The sequence below is a fragment of the Daldinia decipiens genome, assembly GCF_022478715.1.
Source record: "Daldinia decipiens strain CBS 113046 unplaced genomic scaffold F4813scaffold_60, whole genome shotgun sequence".
NCBI classification, from domain to species: Eukaryota; Fungi; Ascomycota; class Sordariomycetes; order Xylariales; family Hypoxylaceae; genus Daldinia; species Daldinia decipiens.
Window position 1 is genome coordinate 101595 of NW_026054603.1, and position 19940 is coordinate 121534.

At 47.2% G+C, this 19940-nt stretch overlaps 6 protein-coding genes across 6 annotated transcripts; 3 read left to right on the forward strand and 3 right to left on the reverse strand.

Annotated features, from left to right (window-relative positions):
• Nucleotides 1-1143: 1143 nt before the first annotated feature.
• Nucleotides 1144-2068, forward strand: F4813DRAFT_301419 (uncharacterized protein). The gene has a single exon (XM_049240768.1). It carries the CDS (start codon nucleotides 1317-1319, stop codon nucleotides 1965-1967), a length of 651 nt encoding a protein of 216 aa, XP_049094718.1. The 5' UTR covers nucleotides 1144-1316; the 3' UTR covers nucleotides 1968-2068.
• On the reverse strand, nucleotides 2069-3738 carry F4813DRAFT_301428 (uncharacterized protein). The gene is made up of 2 exons (XM_049240769.1): nucleotides 3712-3738; nucleotides 2069-3513 (listed from the first exon to the last, which is right to left on the reverse strand). Exon 2 carries the CDS (start codon nucleotides 3404-3406, stop codon nucleotides 2171-2173), a length of 1236 nt encoding a protein of 411 aa, XP_049094719.1. The 5' UTR covers nucleotides 3407-3513; nucleotides 3712-3738; the 3' UTR covers nucleotides 2069-2170.
• A 623-nt stretch (nucleotides 3739-4361) lies between these two features.
• Nucleotides 4362-7565, forward strand: F4813DRAFT_376995 (WD40 repeat-like protein). Its single transcript, XM_049245187.1, has 3 exons — nucleotides 4362-5729; nucleotides 5794-6391; nucleotides 6444-7565. The coding sequence occupies exons 1-3, from the start codon at nucleotides 4980-4982 to the stop codon at nucleotides 6923-6925; spliced, it is 1830 nt and encodes a 609-aa protein (XP_049094720.1). The 5' UTR covers nucleotides 4362-4979; the 3' UTR covers nucleotides 6926-7565.
• A 667-nt stretch (nucleotides 7566-8232) lies between these two features.
• F4813DRAFT_394400 (transcription initiation protein) lies at nucleotides 8233-11430 on the forward strand (the record flags this gene model as incomplete). Its single annotated transcript, XM_049247560.1, has 2 exons — nucleotides 8233-8478; nucleotides 8575-11430. 2 exons carry the CDS (start codon nucleotides 8233-8235, stop codon nucleotides 11428-11430), a joined length of 3102 nt encoding a protein of 1033 aa, XP_049094721.1.
• A 1559-nt stretch (nucleotides 11431-12989) lies between these two features.
• F4813DRAFT_400834 (uncharacterized protein) lies at nucleotides 12990-15274 on the reverse strand (the record flags this gene model as incomplete). Its single annotated transcript, XM_049248316.1, has 4 exons — nucleotides 12990-13762; nucleotides 13825-14114; nucleotides 14163-14858; nucleotides 14922-15274. 4 exons carry the CDS (start codon nucleotides 15272-15274, stop codon nucleotides 13134-13136), a joined length of 1968 nt encoding a protein of 655 aa, XP_049094722.1. The 3' UTR covers nucleotides 12990-13133.
• A 2228-nt stretch (nucleotides 15275-17502) lies between these two features.
• On the reverse strand, nucleotides 17503-19199 carry F4813DRAFT_301498 (monooxygenase). The gene has a single exon (XM_049240770.1). The coding sequence runs from the start codon at nucleotides 18951-18953 to the stop codon at nucleotides 17613-17615; it is 1341 nt and encodes a 446-aa protein (XP_049094723.1). The 5' UTR covers nucleotides 18954-19199; the 3' UTR covers nucleotides 17503-17612.
• Nucleotides 19200-19940: the final 741 nt, after the last annotated feature.

Sequence of the window (19940 nt, forward strand, 5' to 3'; positions counted from 1 at the left end):
GCCGTTCTTTAGGCTAGAAGTGGGCGGTCTAGATCTTAGATCCATGCACGACGGCTTTCTTTAGCAGATGAAGGTAATTTTCACTTGGCTCAATGGTAAGATGGTTATATACATAACATAAGCAATATACCTTAGGTAGGTATATTATATTGCAAGTGGCTTCTTGGGCAACGGTACTTCTATTGATTGGGTACCTCTCTACCACATGCATGCTTTGCTCTTGAGACCTCTTAACCAGGAGCGTTATAAAGGGCAAGAATTCTGTAAAATAACAGTTACTGCAGAATTCAAACCTGTAGAGTTTGTAGTTGGATATTAAATCATATACTACATCCGCAGCGCGGTGTAGGTTAATAGACCGAGTATAATAATCATTTACAGATAGAATACGGCAATGTCGAAAACGCAACTCCTAAGACCATACCCACTCGCCAAACTGTGATAGGAAGTTTCTCCTTGAGAAATATAATCATAAACTAAACTATATTGATCTGTTGGGGGTTCTTTGGGGATTCACTTCATCCATATCTCACATGGAATATTCCACTGCATTATATTTCTTACAGCTAGAGATAGATACATACAAGAGAGGGAGATAGTCCGCCAGGGTCACATAACCTCTGGTAAAGACGAGACTTCTCATACGAATAGATATTTGCTCATGTTGATACTAGAACTTGACACGACATTCAACAGAGTAGACACCAGGTACACAATGGCATTCCAACGGTAATTATGTTGTTAGATAAGGGGACGATGCACTCTTCAGCGGACTGCCAATGACTACTTACGCCCCAGATATCTTCCTGAAGCAAGATTATGGGCCTGATGCTGTTCAAGAAACTCATAGATATAGAAATACCAGACAAAACATTACTGTAGTTATCCTTGAACCCGTGTCGACGAGCTTTGAGATCGGCATCTCTGTTAAAGAAAAAACCGACAGTGATAACTACCAGTATCACTATCATTCATCTCACATCCATATATGTACCCGAGGCGAGAAACTTGGGTAGAGGTAAGTGACTGGGCGGATGGGGGATAATGTTATTCTCAGCCCATCTTCACATACATTTCTAGCCGGTAATAGGTGATACTTTTGTGGACTCAAGATACCCTCATGCTATTAGTGGTAAAGCCTTTCCAAGTCTATGAGCTGGCACGCTGAGCTGCAATGCATGCAGAACCGACCCCGCAATCTCTGACGTAACTAGAATGGTGATGACCGGATACATAACCCGTTTATACAAATTGTAATAAATTCCCTCGCGTCTATATCATTGCCTACATTGTTGCCATAAAATTCATATGCCAAGATGACAACCGAGAGATCTGACTTGAGAGCAAGAACTCTCCCCCAGATATTGTTGGCCGACGGTTCCCCGCGTTCCCTGACGGCCCCGCCCCCGTCTCTATCTCAAATTCCGGCGGCATCCCGGGCCCAGGAAAGATTCCGTGTAACCGGAAACGCCATCGTTACTGGCGGAGCCGGAGACTTGGGGTTTGCAGCTAGTCGGGCTCTCCTTGAACATGGCGCAGCAGGGCTTATGATCTTCGACGTGAACCCAACGGAAGCACAAGCCAAAGTCGATTTGCTCAGCTCCGAATTCCCGGGTGCCAAGATTCAGTTTCTGAAAGTCGATGTGACGGATGAAGATGGCGTAGATGCAGCAGTAGGCGAGACGGTCAGGCTATTCGGGAATATCAATACCTTGGTGAGTTTTGCCGGAATGGTTGCCTGTGGACACGCTCTAGATTGGTCGGCGAAGGACTGGAATAGAGTAATCAATGTCAACACAATTGGCGGGTTCCTTGTTGCTCGTGCGATCGCTCGGACTATGATAGAACGCGGAATCGGAGGGAGTATGACATTTATAGCGAGTGTGTCAGCACATAGAGTCAATTTTCCTCAGCCGGTATGTAGTATCATGGTCCATGCCCCTTCCATGCCATATTTTGTCACCTGAACTGATTCTTATTATTACAGCAAGTATCTTATAATGTCTCGAAAGCTGGAGTTGTAGCTATGGTGAAGTCATTAGCTGCGGAATGGGCAAGGTACGGAATTAGAGTAAACAGTATTTCCCCAGGATACATGGACGCTCTTCATGTAATAGCTGTGGTCAGCTATATTCTCATGTACACTCTAGGTGAAAACTAGAGCTTTGCATCAAGTATGAGACTCGGCCTTGAGCTTTCGTATAGCAGTGCTGCTTATCTTCGTGGCAAAATTGTGTGTGTCCGCCGACTTATGCACGATCCCTTCAGCATCGAGGACGTCGACTTCAAATGTTTCCAGCTCTCGCCAACCAAGTTCTTTTCGCTTTTCATTTACCGCATTTCCCCCGCTTCTCGTCTCTCCCGAAACTACGAGAGCATCCATATTTTCAGTTGTGATGGTAGGACCAAAAGCATCTTGGATAACCACGCAGCGAACTTCGATAGTGCCGTTCCGGAATAGAGCAACAAGTTCGTCGTTTTCCTTGAAAGCTTGTAGAGACTGGCCTCCTTTCCAGCCGTCCTTGGATAGCTCCAGTATGGAAGACAAAAATTCGATCGTATTCATAGCGCGTTCGTCCCAAGATTGCACATATTCTGCATACTTCTTCCTCTTCAGTAATTCATCACCGGTGATGCCAATGACGAATTTGCACGGAGTCGACGTGCCACTCTCAGGCACTTTCAGTAATAATACGGCAGCAGTCAAGAGCAGTTTGTGCCCAGGGTGTAAGTGATCAAAGGTTCCTCCTAAGCATACAACCGAATGAGGGCTAGTTTGGGGGGATGACTCCGAAGGAACCGGTGGTCCAAGTGATACGGCGAGCCCACCATCTACAACAACTAGCTGGGACTGCTTTAAGGTCTGAATGCCCTCGAGAAGTTTGAGATACGTTGAGAGCAATTGATAACCCGGCTCATTATTTGTGTGGAATATGTATCTCCAAGGATGATAAGCTGCGGTGAAGGTTGCAAGATCGACTATTGCTGTATTATTCGGGTTTATGGCTGTCTTTAAATCAGCTGGGATTGGTTTAGATGCATCATGATCGATTAGAACAATCCGGGCATCTACGGATCCGGGACCGGCATGAAGATCGGTCGGAATAGAAAGTTCAGCACAAATAACGGATATGATGCTGTATAGATCAGCCAGAATAGACTGGGCGTGAGGCCAAGAAAGCGATTTGTGTCGTGCAAATCTGCCTGTAAGAATTGGCGATGCTAGAGCAATGATCAAGACCGCTCCATCTTTTCCGTCCTTCTCGGATTTCAATCTTGAGAGAGCGGCCTTAAGCGGGGGCTCATATGCGGCGTTAAGAGCAAGCCGGGATGGGGGATGCGGAGGTGGGGGTAGCAGTAAGAGCGACGGAAGATGTGCCATGACGGTGCTATTTATTTGTGTCATAAGGATGAGTATGACTTGAGTTGCTGATTTCAATAAGTTGCCGGGTAAATCTAAGGAGTTTGGATATTGTGATGGATATATAGAGGAATTTGCAGACTAAAAATAAGCTCTCCTGATGTCAACAACGGTTTGTCTGGGTGGCGTGATAGTAAGCAAGAAGCCTTGAGCTAATTCCTTACGGTTAAGAATCGAGGTTGAGAATTAGTAGTTTAAGAGGTAGGTAGATAAAGAGAATAAAGTTGAAAGTGTAAGAGAATAAGAGAATAATTGTTGAGCTGTATTATAACGCAAATATAACAGCATACCTAGATTAGGTAGATTATTGTGTTGAAAGATCAAGGCTTTGTTCTATAAGCGCTTCTGATTAATAAGATAACCTAGGTTAGATATGTATATGCATGTGTTGCTCATGCCGTAAATCAGTGGATGATTGTTTGATGGAGAAGCCGAATTGAAGCCCCTGCACGCTACTGAAGTCTATATCTTGTGTAGGTACCTAGGTACATTACATCAGTACTTAGGTTACTGGCAGCTGTCAATGTGGGATGTTTTCCGATATCAGGTGTCGAGCATGTATGACAGTCCAAAGTCGAGTGTAGCTTAGGTATTCACTGCCTGGGTATAATCTTAATTTAATAGGAATGGATAATCTATGCCTTGCTTGAATGTCTTAGGTACAATACGGCTTCATGTAAGGAGAAGAAATAGCCTATCTCGTAGTGTTAGTGTACATACGTGTGCCTAGGAAGGTACTGTATGTAGGTAGGTACCTAACGTAATGTAAAAGCCGCGAACTTCAACAAGGAAATCGCTAGCGGCTAAGAGGTATGTACCTTGAAGTACCCGAGTACACAATGGCCTAAGAAACAAGCGCTGGTGAGGGGAACCTTGCGGCAATATGTACTCAGTAAAAGACCTGGAAGGCATCGCATCCTGCCCAACCATCTCCACACTCGTTAGACGGTATTGTTTAACACCCTTCACTTGGAGATCAATTCCAATCGTAAACAATTACCTAAGTACCTACCTAAACCACAAAAACAACTTCGGCCGCCAGTGTCAAAGACGTAGGCGCAAGGCGCATACGCAATCATTTCAGCACGACGCGACAAGGACTGGTTGAGTAGTTGTCTTCCTCATTATCTTATTATCTACTATCTACCTCCATCACCAACTGCGGCGACAACTCCAATTGCGACCAGCACCACCACCCGCGGTACATTTCGATACATACCTACCTATTGTTCACTAAGTGGTAATCGCAAGAGCCCAACCGATAATCCTCCCGCCCGACGTCGCGAATCTATTTTGACCAGGGGCGTGTCCCGGTTTTTAACTGCTATCGACTTTTCTACACTCTACTTGCGACATCCGATATTTGAAAATATTAGCAATCAGTAGCCGTTAAATAACATCGACGTGAGCGTCGACAGGTCGAGCGACCACCTCCTTACTTCCGCCCCCTCCTGCGGTTTTTGCTCATACTTGCATCCTTTGACTGCAACACCGGCCAATAGCCTTTCGATCCAACCCAGCATCTCGCAGCTCTGTCGTGGCTGTTAGCGCATCCAACATGAACCAGGCAAGCCAGTACGGAGCCGCCCCGAGACGAACTAATACATATGGCTCTCAGCATGATGAACTCCATATTTCTTCTACCATGAGCCACAGCGGCCAAATCTCTCCGCGGGACTATACTACCGCCTCCGCTCCGCACATCAAACTCGACCAACCCGCATCGCAACCCGTCAATCCTCAATACCAAACTTCGGGTGTGCCCAACGTCCTTCAACCTGGAGGACTAGGTCCCGGTCGTCCCCCCGCTCTGACTGCCAATACCGCACCTACCCTACCCACCATGTCCGGTGCCATACAACACTCTCCGAGCGAGTACGCTTCGCCGTCCAAACCACCGACCTTGAGTTTATCAGCACACGGCTACTCTCGCTCTAGTCCTGCTGCTCCTTACGAGAATTCTGCTACCTCGTACTCCCCCTACACTCCTACCACCCCCGGAGGATCCAACCCCGGCTCATCGCAGTACATGTCGCCGCAAGATCCTAAATATACCGCTCCCGGTTCTCAGCGAAACATCTCCAACACGCCGCTCGGCCTAGCAGACATTCGACCTCGAGCCGATTCAAGTCTATCCGACGGCCCGCCCGGTACCCTAGGCTACGAGCTCGCCAACGTTCAACCCTCTACCAGCAATTACTTGGCTCCTTGGGCCCTATATGCATTCGACTGGTGCAAATGGGCTCCCCAGGGCAGGGGCGCCGGCAAGGTTGCAATTGGAAGCTATCTAGAAGATGGCCATAACTTTGTATGCTGACAGCCCATAGCTCGAGCCTTAACCTATTCGTGATCACTACTGACCCTGTTTATAGATTCAAATACTCGACACGCAGGTTACGAGTACCCCTTCCGATATATATACACCTGGTTCGTCCAAGTATAGCATGGAATTTACCAAGGTTGCAGAAGCAACTCATTCATACCCTGTTACGCGCCTTCTGTGGGAACCTCCATCTTCCCAGAAGCAATCTACTGACTTACTGGCTACGTCTGGCGATCATCTTCGGCTATGGTCCTTGCCGTCCGACGCCCAGTCATCTCATTCGAATAATATAACTAAGCCGAACCTGGGCGCACCCATAACGAAGCTTACACCATTGGCGCTATTATCTAATTCAAAGACGCCAGACCACACGGCGCCTCTCACATCGTTGGATTGGAACACCGTCTCGCCCAGTCTTATCATCACCTCCAGCATCGACACGACTTGCACTATCTGGGACATTCCGTCCCTAACAGCCAAGACGCAACTTATTGCTCATGATAAGGAAGTCTACGATGTTCGATTTTGTGCCAATAGTGTGGACGTGTTCGTTAGCTGTGGACAAGATGGGAGTGTGCGAATGTTCGACCTTCGCAGTTTGGAGCATAGTACTATCATCTATGAACCAACCGCCAAGGATGACCGAGGTAAGTTACCAGAGTGATATTCTTAAGGATAATCATTTTAACCATATGACAGACGCGAATGGTGGAAGGATAAGCCCGACGCTGGCCCAGCAAACCATGTCTCACGCACCGCCCCTCCTGAGGCTGGCAACCTCGCCTCATGACACTTATCTCTTAGCTACGTTCGCCCAAGATTCTAATATTATTCGCATTCTTGATGTACGACAGCCGGGGCAGGCGTTGCTGGAACTACGCGGCCACGGGGGATCCCTGAGCTCGGTTGAATGGTCTCCTGGAAGGAGAGGGCTACTCGCTTCCGGTGGCGATGACTGTCAAGTTCTACTGTGGGATCTTATTAACAGCACCCCTACCCCCGGTGGTTCGTCTTCCAACGGCGCCGGCTCGGCAGAGAAACACCTCAGCCCAGTTGCTAGCTGGCAGTGCGACTACGAGGTTGGCAACCTTGGCTGGGCGCCTCCTCTCCACAATGGAGAGGGTGTTGGCGACTGGCTAGGTGTTAGTGGTGGACGAGGAGTCTGGGGTGTCAAGATCTGAAGTGCTCTAGTTACACATGTGAAAACCCGGTGCAGTTGGAATACTACGAAGCAAAACTCCCCTATGCCAATAGCCATGCTCAACGATAATCTACAAGCTAGCACTCCCCCTCAGACTGCTATATACATTTACGAAGCAAGGCGTTATCTGGGCCTGTATCACGTTTTTGGTTACGAGCGAGCTCTTAGAGTTTGTGAGTGAAGGGCATAGCTGAGCAGGTGGCAGTCTATTGTCGGGTAGAGTGGACTGTTTGATGAAAATGAGGGAGCCGATTCGGTATCCGATATGAGGGGCAAAGGTTGTGCCGTTCAACACCAATTGTCTAGGAGTATCGTACTCAGTCTTAATTTGTATATTAGCAACCATTCCAGTGGGCGAGCAGGCAGAATACCATGATGAGTCGGCAGATGGATGGATTAGTAGGCGGCAAAGTGCCACCGGTTGGTGATTGGTGGTATACGGCGAGGAACGGCCGCTTCAGTACAATAAGAAATCCATGCACCTTAAAAAAGGGGAGTAGGTGGTGAACTAAGGTGTGTTTTGTTTATTAGTTACTGTGTTTCTAGTTTTATGCTTTGTAGTACTTAGAGAAATATACCCCGGTGGGTGCATGGGGAGTAAAAGTACTACGTATTATTAGTATTATTAGTCTTGGTGGCTTTTTATGTTTTATGTGAGAAAAAAGACTATTAAAATCAAGTGCTACATATGATACTAAAAATGATTTTGACATTGACGCTCTGATAATACCAGTCCTCAAATACACCGATACAGCACCAATTCATCATTTAGGTTAGATAAGCTTCAAGGCAAAAGAAAGTAACTTGTTACGCTTGGACATAAATGCGTACACAAGATTTCTACTAACAAAAGCCGGTCTCAAAGCATATTTTCATATATAACATATATAATGAATGATCTTTCCTCTTTGTATTGTTGTCATTCTCCAATCGTTCCAGCTGCAACTGCATGAGGTACCTAGATACTTGACAGCTGCCAAGCCACCTGCTTCCAAAAACATTTCATCATTGGCCCTTTAGATTCCCCGCTAAGCTTTATTTACGTTAGCGTAATTGAAGCTTCCATTCTCCAGAATTAACCCAAAGATTTAGCACGTTCTGCACGTTGCGGCTGCTGCAGTTGAACGTAAAAGAAACCATCTTTCGCGTTCATCCTCCATCCTCCATCCTCCATCACACCCATCCTGCATACCTTTTTCTCATTTCCCTTCATTCTCTTAACAACTTCTACCTCTTTTCAAATATTTATTTGCACGCGTCAATACATGCGCTTAATAATTGGGCATCATGAGTGACCCTCGCGACCACGATCTCGAGTCGGACGAGGAGGAGGATTTTAATCCGGCACCTGCTGACATTAGCGACGAGGAGCAAGATGACCAACCGAAGCAGCAGTCACGAAAGTCCTCACCTCCTCGAAATGGAGGTGATAATGAAGATGAAGACGAAGATGAAGATGCCGAGGATGGCGTAGGAAATGACGACGATGAGGAGGATGATGAAGAAGATGACGAAGAAGACGACGAGATTCAAGTAAGCTATTTCCTATTCATCCTATAATTCATTACTCTCTTCGTTCCACACTACTAAGCTTAATATCTAAATATCTAATTCAATTTTAATCTAAAGGGTCACCGTCGCAAGCGTCGTCGCGACAGACGAAACGCGTTCATCGATATCGAAGCCGAAGTCGATGATGAAGATGAAGGCGAAGATGACGAAGAGGCTGCCGAAGAGAATGAAGGATTTATCGAGCACGAAGAAGGAGGCGATTTTGGTGAGCAAAGCCGACTAGATGATGACCGACGACATCGTGAGCTCGACCGACAGCGTGACGCGGTTACACAAGAAGATCTGGAGCGTGCGGCCGAAGGCTACGTACGCAAATATGGAAACCGTCGCACTGCTAAGGGCATGGGCGATTCTGCAATCATCCCTCAGAGGCTACTCCTACCAAGCGTGGATGACCCGGGTATCTGGGGTGTGCGATGCAAGGAAGGCAAGGAGCGCGAAGTAGTCCAAGCCATTACGAAGAGGATAGCCGAACGCTGGAATACCAAGGACCAGTTAGCTGTTACCAGTGTCTTCGAACGAGGCGGACCTAATTCCATCTTGAAGGGCCTGATCTACGTGGAAGCCCCTCGACAGACAGACGTGATGATGGCACTCGAGGACATGATGAACGTATACCCTCGTACCAAAATGCTTCTTGTTGACATCAAAGAGAGGCCTGACCTATTAAGGGTTCAGAAGACACCTACTCTAGAGCCTGGTGCCTGGGTACGACTCCGCAGACCTGCCAAGCATGCCGGCGATCTCGCGCAGGTTCTTGATATCACAGAGAACGGCCTTGATGCCAGAGTGCGCTTCATACCCAGACTCGACTACGGACTACGAGATGAGTCAATATCTTTGACCGCCGATAAGAAACGACGACGCCCAATTGCAGGTCCGCGACCCCCTCAAAGGCTATTCAGCGAAGTCGAAGCGAGGAAGAGACACCCCCGTACGCTTCAATATAGCAGCCAAACCAATACCTGGAATTACAATGGCGACGAGTTTGAAAAGGGCTTTCAGGTTAAGGACATCAAGATACAGCACCTGGTTGTTAGCGATGTGAACCCAACGCTAGAAGAGGTTACGAGATTTGCTTCTGGAGGCGAAGATGGGGTTGAGAATATCGATCTCAAATCGCTCGCCGCTAGTCTTAAAGACAGCAACGCAAACGTCGCGTATCTCCCAGGCGACGTAGTAGAGGTATATGAAGGCGAGCAGAAGGGTGTAGTCGGCAAAGCTACAAATGTTCAGGCGGATATTGTTACAATTTCAGTCACTGAAGGTGATCTTGCTGGACAGACTATCGAGGTACCTACGAAAGGCCTTCGCAAACGATTCCGAACCGGTGACCACGTCAAGGTCATTGGCGGTAGTCGGTATCGCGATGAGGTCGGTATGGTCGTGAACATCTCCGAAGATCGTGTCACCCTCTTAACTGACCAAACCACTACTGAAATTACTGTATTCAGTAAAGATCTCAGAGAGGCTAGCGATATTGGTGGCCAGGGCTCCTTAGGTCAATACTCGTTACTTGACTTGGTTCAGCTCGATCCTATGACGGTCGGCTGCATTGTCAAAGTAGACCGAGAGACGTTGGTCGTATTGGATCAGAATGGCGATACGAGACAGGTTATGCCCTCACAGATCGCTAACAAGCTACCAAGGCGAAAGCTCGCCGTGGCCGCCGACCGCAACGGTTCTGAAATCAGGCCGGACGATGTTGTCAAGGAATACGGAGGGATGGGTCGGCAAGGCAAGATCGTTCACATTCACCGCACTTACGTGTTTTGTCACACGAACGATACCACAGAGAATGCTGGTATTTTTGTGTCCAAGGTTAACAACGTGTCCACGATTTCAGCAAAGGGTGGTCGTGTTAACGCTGGGGGCTCTGGGCCAGACTTGACGGTTATGAACCCCGCAAGAAAGCTGAACCCAAATGGTGGCAGGGGCGATATGCCACCCCCCAAGGCCTCATTCGGACGTGATAAGCTCATCGGTCAAACGGTCACGATTAGAAAGGGTGGCTACAAGGGCGTGCTTGGTCGTGTCAAAGATACTACCGATACGCATGCTCGCGTAGAAATGCATAGCAAGGGTAAAGTCATTAGCGTTCTAAAGAGTGATATCACGGTTCGTGATAGTGTTACTGGGCGTGAAATCAAAAACTACGACACACGTCGCCCAGGTCAAGGAGCACTTCCCGGAAGACCTGCTCAAGGGAATTCCGATTGGAGCGGGGGTCGCACTCCTGTGGGCGGAGCCTCATCACGAACTCCTGCCTGGAAGACGCCGTCCGCAGGAGTAAGCGGCGGACGCACCCCTGCCTGGAGTAAAGGCGGTGACGGCGGTCGAACGCCAGCGTGGGCTGATGGTTCCCGCACTGTCAACCCTTATGATGGCAGCAGAACTTCCTATGGTTCTGGTAGCCGCACGCCTGCTTGGTCTTCGGGTGCTAAAACACCAGCACCTGATCACTTTAGCCACGGATCCAAGACACCCGCGTACGGTAGTGGTAGCAGTGACAACTGGGGCTCTAAGACACCCTACGGCGCTTCCGCGGCCACTCCAGGAGCCAGCGGAAATGATACTTGGGGCTACACCCCTGGTGCAAGCGGATCGTCGAATGCCTACGATGCGCCAACCCCTGGTGCTGGCCTTCTGGGTGCTCCCACGCCTGGTGCTATGAATGCCCCGACTCCTGGTGCCTACAACGCGCCTACTCCTGGTGCTATGAATGCGCCCACCCCCGGTGCCGGCTGGCAAGGTGGATGGGGAGCTGACTCGGCGCCCACACCTGCTGCTGCTGCCCCGACACCAGCGGCCAGCGGCTTTGCCACCTCAAGTGGGTACTATGGAGCGCCCACTCCTGGAGCCTACAATGCAGAGACACCCGCAGCAGGCCCCCGATACACCGATGACGACTAGATTTTTCAGGGAGGGATATTATAAAAGGAAAGCTACAGAGCGGCGAATGGTGTGGAGTTTGCTGCATATCTTGCTTTTTTTTTTTTTTTTGAGACGCAGAACCCTAAATATGTACTATTAGGACAAACGTAGCCTTTCCCAATTGATGATTACAATTCAGGATGTTGAGCTGAAGGTCTTGATTCTTTCGCGCTATATACAAATAAATTATGTTCAACTAGTGGTGTAAGACTATATTGGACCTACGTTCTGATATCGTAAACAGTTATGAACAATCATTGTTATTCGACTTGGTACCTCTGGAAGAGGTAAATCTAGGCTCCGGTTAGGTTGGGAGTGTCTTGTATCCTTTACTCATATCCTTCTCTTCCTGATTTCTTTTCACTGCTGCTCATCGAGCAAGCTTTCGCAATCCATATTTTGCTTGTCAACGCAGTGGGACCCATCTTAAGTGTGTAGAAGTGGATTCACTGTTGGGATTAGGTACCCATGATCATTGATACGGTTAAATAAACGAGTTACCTGTGTGTATGTCAGTGGGCCCGTCTATATTAGGTAGTTAGGTGTGTGTACATGGCTCCGTGCACGATGATGTAACCTAGTTGCTTTCCTGCTTCTTGCTCGTATAGTAACACACATGTAAAGCATCTAGAATAAAGTGTCTACCGGCGTTAATTATGACTCAAGCTAGCTAGGGGGTATATGTTGCAGTTCATGAGGCGTAAGCATCTCGATCGTGGATGTGTCTTATCGGGATACCTACCTCCTAAGGTAGATAAGTACCTAATATAATAATATAGCATTGCGAGTGGAGCTAGCGGGCTACAGCTGTGAAGACTATGATATGGTAGATGAATCGTTGATGGCGCTAGTGTTGGTGTGATGGGCGGGAGTTGCTACACTGGTGTTCCTGTGAATTGAGTCGAAGGCCATGGTTTGTGCTTAGGGGGTGGTGTCTCGGGACTCACTTCTAGGCAAGTTAGGAAATAAGATATCATTATGAGGTTGTAGTTACGATAGAGGAGTTGATATAGTGAGTCTCGTATTAATAAAACTAAATGAAGACTGAAGACTTGCGTTGTGTCAATGTTAAAGGTCCTTTTAGATAAGGATAGGTAATGATAAGGTATAAGATATATTAATAGAATTCTATAGGAAATATCACCAGGGATATCCCAAATTTTATGCTGTATTTCTTCACTTTTACAAGTCTCTACAGATTGAAAGATACCTTTTCAAAAAGACTGGATAACATTCGCTCGCCGCGGAGGTCCTTAAAACTAAATTAAAATACAAGAAACACGACATGACGAACATTGAAATATTTTAATGCCGTTGAAAAAAAGTTAAAAGAGCATAGAATCCCCCGTCTATCCTAATTCCTAGGTCCATGAAGTCTTAGGTTGAAAGGATCGTCGCTCATAGCAAACATCAGCCATGAACAGGTTATTAAGGTTTTCCAAACAACTAAATGAGAACTAATTACATACGTTGTTGAAAGATAGAAGTCTAGCTGCGTCAATAAATTTATAATTTTTTCCCCCTCAACCCCCCTGAGCCAGAATGAAGGATAATAGTTGGAAATTGAACATGACCCAAACTATAACTAAAAAAAAGGAAACACAATTAATGGGAAATCTCGATAATACCAAGAGGTTCAAAAGGTGCAAAAGCCTCTTCTTCCATTTCCCCCTATTCGGAGTTCAGTTTTGCTCGTTTTGCTGTATGTATGGTAGGTCCGGATTCTCAGCGTCCATATGTGGGAGATACTCAAATACAGGCCAGTTATTGCTCATATTTCCGTAAGGCCAACGTAACTCTTGTTGGTCTAGTACTAAGGCTTGAGAGGGGCCGGGCATGGGATTGGGTGGAAGCCTTGTCAGTTGATTGCCTCCGTAGCCGGGGAAATTCTGCGGCCCATAAGTCATTCCGGGGGGGATCTGCGGCGGGAGTATCCGGTATTGGGCTTGAGGCTCCCTTATAAGCATCGGCTGGCTATTTTGTCTGCTCATCTTTGGGACTGATATATGCCGTTGGGTCATGCTTGGGTTGCTTATGACGGGTGTTGTAGGCATAGTAATTTGGGTCGCCGTCTGGCCGCTAGACGAAGAATTCCCTAGGGATGGCGTGTCGTTCAGATCCATGTGGAGATTATAGGCCCTTTGTGCCAACGAGTTCAGGCGGCTTTTCATTAGTAGCTCTTGCCCTTGGATAAATTGGATACTACCGGACATAGTTCCGTGGTCGAGGAATCGTTGGAACAGATTCGCAAAATTCTGAGTGTTTGCCGGTGTTGGCAACGACCTCATTCCTATAGTAGTCCGTTCGGCCCCTCACAGATTATTAGACTTATATTACCCAAGACATACCACTGCTTTCCGCGAGAAAACTTACAAGGATGCGGAGGGCGAGGCGTTCCTGGGTATATCGTCTCCCAGATGTTAAACCATTTTTCAACTTCAGAAATCTTCTTCCTCTTCTTGCCTCCGCTTCTATCCAGTAGCGTCCACTGTTCCATATTTATGCCCGAGTTGGATTCAGAGTTTCCTACGGCACATGGCTCTGGTTGCTGGCGATGTGTCTTCAGCTCAGCAACGCTTTCTTCGATGGCCTTCCCCTTTCCCGAGAAGTTCTTATAGCAGCGCTCGCATTGGATTAAAAGATGCTTCCGTTTGATATGTTCCCTCAATGATATTTAGCTCACCTCCTTCATTATTATAATGAATACTTACTTCAAACGCTGGATTGTTTTGTATCCTGATTCGCACACGCGATATTGGTCTCCGGTGAGCGGGTTACTACAGAACCTGGCAGGATCGGACTTATTGAAAGGACACGCATATCGTCCCCTCTGCTCGCCTGATATTGAGCCATCGTCGTGGTTTTCAGGTGAGCCACTCCCCTCGTCATCTCTTTCCCCATCTCCATCATCGGAACCTCCTCCCCTTGATCTCGAAAATCGCTGCTTCTTGCGGGATTTCGAAGACCTCTGACCTGCGTTAGGATTTACAAAGGGTTGTCGTGAGCTCTCTCCCGAACCAGGAGAATTTTGGCAGGTAACAACGCCTTTTTGCCAACCTCCAATTCTTCGTGCTTCACTATGAACTCGATCTTTATGCAATTCCATAATAAGCGATGCAGCAAATTCTAGATCGGGAATGTTCATCAGCACCGCAGCCTCGATCTTATCTGGTTCCCCGGCCCATTCGTCGTCATCTTCTTCGTCCTCGGTGTCGAAATCGTCGTCTTCAAATTCACTGCTAATCTCCTCGTGCCTACTTTGGCTAGTCTCGCTAAGTCGGCCACGGGATGTATTACTCTCATTGTTATCATTAGATGGTATACGCTTTTCGTCTGCATTTCTCGCCGAAGGTATGGCATCGTGAAAGTCGCTGTTCATTGCTTTCGTAAGCATTTGTTTGCGATATCTACAAGTTGCGAAATCAACGATAAATGATATTTAATAGGATAGAGGAAGAAGTAGAGCTTACCGTATTTCTAGAACCTGAGATAGGTTACGAACTTCGTCGTCAGTATCGGATGGTCTCCCACATTGTTCGGTTATATTCAACTCCGTCTCTGTGAAAGGATCATCCTTGAAGGAAGCCGGACTCGCTTCCGAGTACACGGCTGAGGATTGGTCCCAACAAACACTTTCGACTGTACTTGGACTGTCAGACCTTGTAGATAATGCGCCGACACGGTGGAGCAAGTTTGGAGTTGAGCTTTTAAGGAGGTAAACGTCAGTATTGGCCCCAGATTCACCCTGGGCATGTAAGTCCTTTCTAGCTGTGTTATCTGGAGGGTATAGGAGCATCATATCTCGTGCTGTAGATGATTCCATAGCGGCTGCTTCTACCAATAGAGCGAGCAGTCGTGGTACAGTCTAGTTTGAAATGGAGACATAGCTCTTTGGCCGACTTCACAACCCACCTAGTTTCAGTAGCTAACCGTGAGCCTTGCTAGATAATGATTAAAATAAATAATAGGTAGCTATATTATGATCCTCGGACGTGTCTTGTTGGTCTAAGTAAAGAATAAATGCCAGCGGGGGGTTAATTCGCAAGACAGGTTATGACAGGGGTTAATGTTGAGCTTACAGCCAGAGCCTCACGCATTTGCGCGAGCCTTCTCCCTGCGCAGAAGAGTGATGAAATCATACAAAAATGCACTTTTGGCCTCCTCGTGCCAACAAGTTCCACCAATTAATTTTGATCTATCTTAATCCCATCCCAACGCAATGTTTCATTCGTAAGCAACAACACTTAACGACGCAAATGCGCCGTATTTGGCATCGGAACCGACACGGTATTAATACCAGATGATTTCGATATATGGGAATCTGGATAATCCGATTTTATTGACACGCGAGCTCAGCGTAGTATCCGGACAAATACAGCCACACGGAATATTCCCGAAACCCTACATCTAACGCGTGAAGGGCGTCGTGGTATCACACGAGGCCGGATCCTCTATGTGGGTTAGATGCGAGTTTTAACGTTAGAACAATTCCGCATTATTGAACAAAGAGCGACAAGTTTGCTCAGTTCTTGTCGGTGAACCTATTAGGCCTCTTGGCGTTCGTGGTCACAAGTATCCATTAAGACACCGGACTACGGTGTATTGATACGCGCGGCAACTCGAAGGGTGGCGAATAGGGTGGTAAATGGGTGTAGTTGTAATACAAGAGGTTCCTCTTAGATATTATTATCGTGTATAATTTATTATAAACGATCAGATAGAATCCCCTCGAGAGCGGTAGGATGATCGCTTCGAGGGAAGTCTGAGATCCCTACATGCTAACTCTGCGTAATTCTGCAAATAAAAGACCAGAATTATTGCTCTTTCGACTGACTATCTAGGTTAAGGGAATGTGGATATGTGATCTACCATGATAAAATAGGGTGTTTATGGTCCAGTACATCGGGGACGTTGCGTATTAGGTATAAATTCGCATGCGAGATACTTGAGTCATCAACACAAACCGTTACACACCCTATAGTGCGCTTTACCCCTAGTTAATTGTGCAATGGCGGTTTGTGTGTTAGCGTCTTTCAATTATTATCTTCGCATCTGCGCGGAATTATAGGGAGTCTGTTCGCCGTTGACTAACCGTGTTTTAACACTCAAGTGCGAAGATAACCGAGTACACAGCAGCACTTGCGAGTATTGAAGAGGAATAGTTGGAATCATCTGCGCAAATGTCCATGATGTATTCGGCCAGTATGTATATATATTGGGGGGAATCACCCAGAGCTGACTTTGGCATCAACTCGATCACAACTTAACCACACTCGAACAATCCAAACAGCTCGTCAAGATTAGCTACGGCGTTAAATATACACACTCACTACATTTCTTCTTAAGTTTGAACTGAAACTCCGAGACTCCTATCACCGACAATTGTCTTTACTAAAGTCAAGATGAACTGCAAGAGCAACAAAATCAATGTCAACAGGAAGGGCGATGACGATCAAACTTCATCTGGCGATCCCGGTGTGTATTATTCACGGGCTACGGTTTAGAGGCTTTCACTAACAAATCAGGTTATGGAAAATGAATTATCTCGCTACAGTTAATATTCAGGGCATCACGCAACTTCTTATGTCTTGCCCTCATACTCCCATAACGACAACGGAGGTGGCAAGTTGCTGATTGCTTACGACAACAACAACAACAACGACAACGACAACTTAGCTTGGCTTGGCTTACAGGATATTGATATTCAGCCTATTAATGGGGTAGACATTGGTTACTTACGCATGTATCATAATTATGACGGTATAATTTAACTAATTATACACATAATATTGCGTCGCTATTGTCAGGTGATCAAATGTAAGAAAGGTATAGACTGTTAAAGAAGTTGAGTTGTCGATATAGAAATTCCTCGATTTACACGATAGTTTCTTAAATATCTACCTATGATCAATACTCTAGTGCAAGCTCCAGTAAAAGAGTCATCTAAGATTAGTCGCTGTCTTCGAATACTTATATGATGCCTAGGTACACAACCATTTACGGGAATAATTGGCTGAGTCTGACGTTTGATGGCGCTACTAGTTAGACAAGTTTCTAATAAGAAGTCTTATATATTTTCATCGAACCTATATCATTATAACTAAATCATTCGTCGTACATGAAGCGTGGCTACGATTATTAACTAATGGGATACTCCTATATTAGGGGAAAAACTTGTTCTTTGGGCGCTTGAGACCTAAGTGCTCCCGCAGAGTTGTCCCCTCGTAATCCTTACGGAAGATGCCTCGCCGCTGCAGCTCTGGGATCAAGCACTCAACTACATCATCAAGGCCCTGCGGTAAGAAGGGGAAAACAACATTAAAGCCGTCTGAACCCTCTTGTATAAGCCACTGCTCCATCTCATCGGCCACCGTCTGGACCGTTCCGACAAATGCCAGACCGGAATATCCTCCATATCTCTGTGCGAGTTGGCGGACGGTAAGACCTTCGGTCGCTGCGAGCTTTACCACACCCTCACGACTTGACTTGCTTGCGTTGGTCTCCGGAAGCTCCGTCGGTAGTGGGCCGTCTGGATCAAAGTTGGTGACGTCGCAGCCAAGCACAATAGAGAGCGAAGCGATAGAACTCTCATAGTGCACAAGACTATCCAACTTCAACCGTTTGGCTTGGGCTTCTTCGACTGTATCACCGATGACTATAAACGCGGCGGGTAGTAGCTTTATATCATCAGGGGCACGGCCTACAGCGGCAAGCCGCCCCTTCACGTCCTTGAAGAACTCCTTGCCCGCCTCCAGATTTCGCGGTGCGCAAAACACTACCTCAGCCGTCTCGGCAGCGAGCTGTTTCCCCGGTTCCGATGCGCCGGCTTGCACGATTACCGGCCATCCCTGCGGTGGTCGCGCGATGTTTAGTGGACCCTTGACGTGTAGTTCGGCTCCGTGATGATCGAGAACGTGTAGACGCTCGGGATTGAAGAAGATGCCGCTTTCGACATCACGCACAAAAGCGTCGTCGGCGAAGCTGTCCCAGAGCCCCGTCACCACATCGTAAAACTCGCGGGCCCGAGCGTAGCGTTGACTGTGTTCCTTGTGCGCATCCTGACCGAAGTTGAGTGCCGAGTCTGGATTAGCGGTTGTGACAATATTCCAGCCGGCGCGGCCTCCGCTCAGGTGGTCGAGCGACGCAAACCGCCTTGCGATGTGGTAAGGTGCATCGTACGTCGTCGAGGCCGTAGCGACGAGGCCGATGTGCTCGGTCACTGCGGCTAGACTTGATAACAAAGTGAACGGCTCAAACGACGTGACTGTGTGGCTACGTCGGAGCGCCTCGATCGGCATGTTCAATACGGCTAGATGATCGGCCATGAAGAATGCGTCGAACTTAGCGGCTTCCAACTTCTGCGCAAACGACTTAATGTGCTGGAAGTTGAAGTTGGCATCCGGATAGGCGCCTGGATATCGCCATGCTCCTGTATGCAAGCTCACCGGACGCATGAAAGCGCCTAGGTGAAGCTGTTTCTTCTGTTGCTGTTGCTCGGCCATGTTTACTCTTCCTACGGATCTACAGGGCTCCTTTGCGGCGGGAGTGCACCGTTCTTCTACGTTATGAGGTGGGCTCCGGCCCGTCCGGGTCGACTTATACGCCGTGGGATGTCGCCATTACTGAGGGTATGACGGGAGATCCAAGAAGCCAACTCCCAAAGCCCGATAGACAAATGTTGCATAAATTGGTAACGATCGGACTTAGTTACGTCTCGGATATCAGTATTGACTTATAAATCAACAAAGATGACTCAAGACCAATTACACCAATCTAATTCGTTCGTTGATGAATTCTACTACCGCGTGACTAGTCAAACGTGATGATTATCAAAGAAAGTCTCCGACCGGACGGTTTCGATTAGTCTCGCTACCACTATACCACACCTGCATCAATATTGTCTTCATCATTAACACATGAGAAGTGTGATTTGAAATCATATGGTATATTAGCTTCACCGTCTTCAATGCGTAATCAAACAAAGGAGAAATGACGAGAAGAAAAAGAGGAGACGCGATGGTTTCCATTATTGGATGCCGAGAGCTTTTGTAGGGGTGGCGAACAACAAATTCTAGTAAAATTAGTATGGTCTTTTGAAAATACCATGATATCCACGGGGTAACAAGGTCTAACTACGACTAAGAAGGGACTGAGTTTCATTTTGCCCGTCGGATAACAGAATGGAACCTTGTCATGGATGTGGATTTAGGTAATTCAATATGTATCGCTGGCTTCTAGAATGGCACGACAAATATGACGATATCGCCGAATCTACTGTCTTAAATCCATGCTCTAAAACGTGGGTTGCCCCTTGATAGTACCGTAACCCAGCTTTCCACGTTCATAACTTCGACGTACGAACTTGTAAGATTTCGGCTTCTATGGAGTAGCAAGGGGCTACGAGGACTACCCTGCAGTTTCGTTAGCCACTGGGGGACAGTGGAGTCGAATTCCCTTCGCTTTAACTAATCGCTTACCCCCTGTTTATC